Source organism: Buceros rhinoceros, unplaced genomic scaffold (assembly GCF_000710305.1).
Source record: "Buceros rhinoceros silvestris isolate BGI_N320 unplaced genomic scaffold, ASM71030v1 scaffold44711, whole genome shotgun sequence".
In the NCBI taxonomy this organism is placed as follows: domain Eukaryota; kingdom Metazoa; phylum Chordata; class Aves; order Bucerotiformes; family Bucerotidae; genus Buceros; species Buceros rhinoceros.
Genome location: NW_010394468.1, coordinates 1,643 through 3,801, shown reverse-complemented (window position 1 = coordinate 3,801; position 2,159 = coordinate 1,643). Strand labels below are relative to the sequence as shown.

General features: G+C 53.0%; 1 protein-coding gene across 1 annotated transcript; it reads right to left on the bottom strand.

The window, feature by feature from the left end:
- Nucleotides 1–452: 452 nt before the first annotated feature.
- On the bottom strand, nucleotides 453–1,829 carry SLC2A10 (solute carrier family 2 (facilitated glucose transporter), member 10; the record flags this gene model as incomplete). Its single annotated transcript, XM_010145225.1, has 1 exon — nucleotides 453–1,829. A coding segment is annotated over one exon (1,377 nt), but the record flags the coding sequence as incomplete, so codon positions are not given.
- Between the last annotated feature and the right edge of the window lie 330 nt (nucleotides 1,830–2,159).

The window sequence follows — 2,159 nt, the reverse complement described above, 5'->3', positions numbered from 1 at the left end:
TCCGATGAATAAATAACGACTTCAGAAAAAGACCAACTGATACCGAGAAACTTCTGCGGAGGTTCCAGTTCTGCCACTAACTTCCTTCATCACACAGGAGGAGCCCCCCTCAGCTCTCCATTTTCCTCCTTACTGGAGCACTAGGAAGATGCGGCAGTGGGATGCTCTGAATTTGCAACGAGCTTTACAGAAAAGCACGTGACAAGATTAGCGATAGCACAGAAGAGGAAGTTTCTCTAGTGCCGTACCAGCCCTGCCGCTGACAGAGCTGCAACGCCAGAAGATTATTCAGTGGGCAGAAGGGGATAAATTTCCAGCTCCCAGACACAGAGCCACTGTAAAAGCAGATGTATGTAAAGCAGATACATAATGAACGTTTCAAGCAGACTATAAAAATCAGCCCTAGTTTTATTTTCTGGGTTAGTGTAGGGATATAGAAACTTCATACTTACTTGGTCCAAATCCAATGGAGAAGGCGCTCACGAAAGCCATCATGCTCAGCAGCGTAATCCAATTTAAAACCGTGTGTCCTCCCCAGGGAGCATCACCGAAAGGAGGGCCTGTGCTTCCCACAGTCTCTTTTTTGACCTGACCTACCAAGCCCCTCTTCTGAGTGAGGGAAGAATCAGCAACAACCTCTCTGCTTTGACTACTGGCAAAAACTTCTGCAAGGCTCCTCGTGGCAGCAAAACCAGGGCCTGCCTGACTTTTGCCAGCACCTAATGCCGGTGGGATGGGTGACACAGCAGAAGGGGAGGACAGGGGCACCAGGGGGTACTGGGTGAGGCTGTGGGATGCATTGGGGTCTGCGGCTGCTTTGCAGTCCCTGGCCATGGCCGGTGGAGCAATGCGGCTGGTGAGGCCAATGACGGTGACAGAGCTGGCCATCACCACGCAGCCAGCCATGAGCAGCACTCTTCTGCCAGCCTTGTCTGCAAAGGCCATTGCGACAAGCGTGGCCACCACCTTTATCGCCCCCAGGCCCACAGAGGCCAGGATCGCCGAGGAGTTGCTCTGGAACCCCACCGAGTGGAAGATTTTGGAGGCATAGCCCAGCACATTGGGCTGCCCAGTGAACTGCTGGAACAGCACCAATCCCAGGCCCACCAGAGTCCGCCTTCTCATGTTGTCTCTGGTCTTGAAAAGGTCAAGAAATGAGTAATGCTCCCCTTTACAGGCCTCCCGCTTCGCTGCCACTCTGTCCTCGGTGTCCTTCAATGGAATGAGGCCCTTCTGGCAGTCTGAGTCCCATGAGCTTAATTTAACAGGGTTCACTGGGAGAAACAGGATGCTGAGGAACTGCATAGCCGTCGGGGCTATGGCCAGTCCAAACATGTACCTCCATCCCTCACCCACACCTGCAAAGACGTAATTTAGTGCATAGGACAGCAGGATGCCTATGGTGATGCCTGCTTCATAGAGAGACACCAGCAGCCCTCGTTGATGAGCAGCCACCATTTCTGAGACATAGATGCAGCAGGCCATGGATGAGATAGAGATGGCAAAGCCCACGGTCATGCGCCCAATGACCAGCCCAATAAATGACCTCGTCAGTGTGAGAACAAGGCTGCCACCCAAGAGGACCAAGTTGCTGACCAGGATTGCTCTCCTCCGTCCATGGCGGTCAATGAGGATCCCCCCAATCAGAGAGGCGAGGAGAGCTCCGATAAGGACAGCGCTCACAAGAACTTCTTGCTCAAAGCAGCTGAGGTGAAAGTCTATCTGCAACTGCAGCAGTGCACCGGAGATAATACCCAGCTCGTATCCAAATATCAGCCCGCCCAGGAGAGAGACGGTTGCAGATAAGAGGAGGACCAGCAGCGCATGACCTGCAAAACAAGCAAGCAATGCCAGGTTCAGGTTTCTGGTGCTAGCAGGCAAGCTATCAGCACCCATAGGTGCAAAAAACTCTCCCAGGCCACCCAATGCTTTCCATCTACAAAGGCAAGATGCTGGATTTCCCCACAGATCACTCGGTCACATGTAGAGAGGCATGTACAGGTCCTCAGCCACCTGGACCTGCCAGGCCTCCGCACACTGCCACTGCCTGCACGGGCATTCATTTGGGGCGCAGAACTGTGAAAACAGGTCTTTGTAAACTGAGACTTGTCTTTAAGGCGAGGACAGTGATTCATGGTGTCTGGAGTTGTATGGGGGGA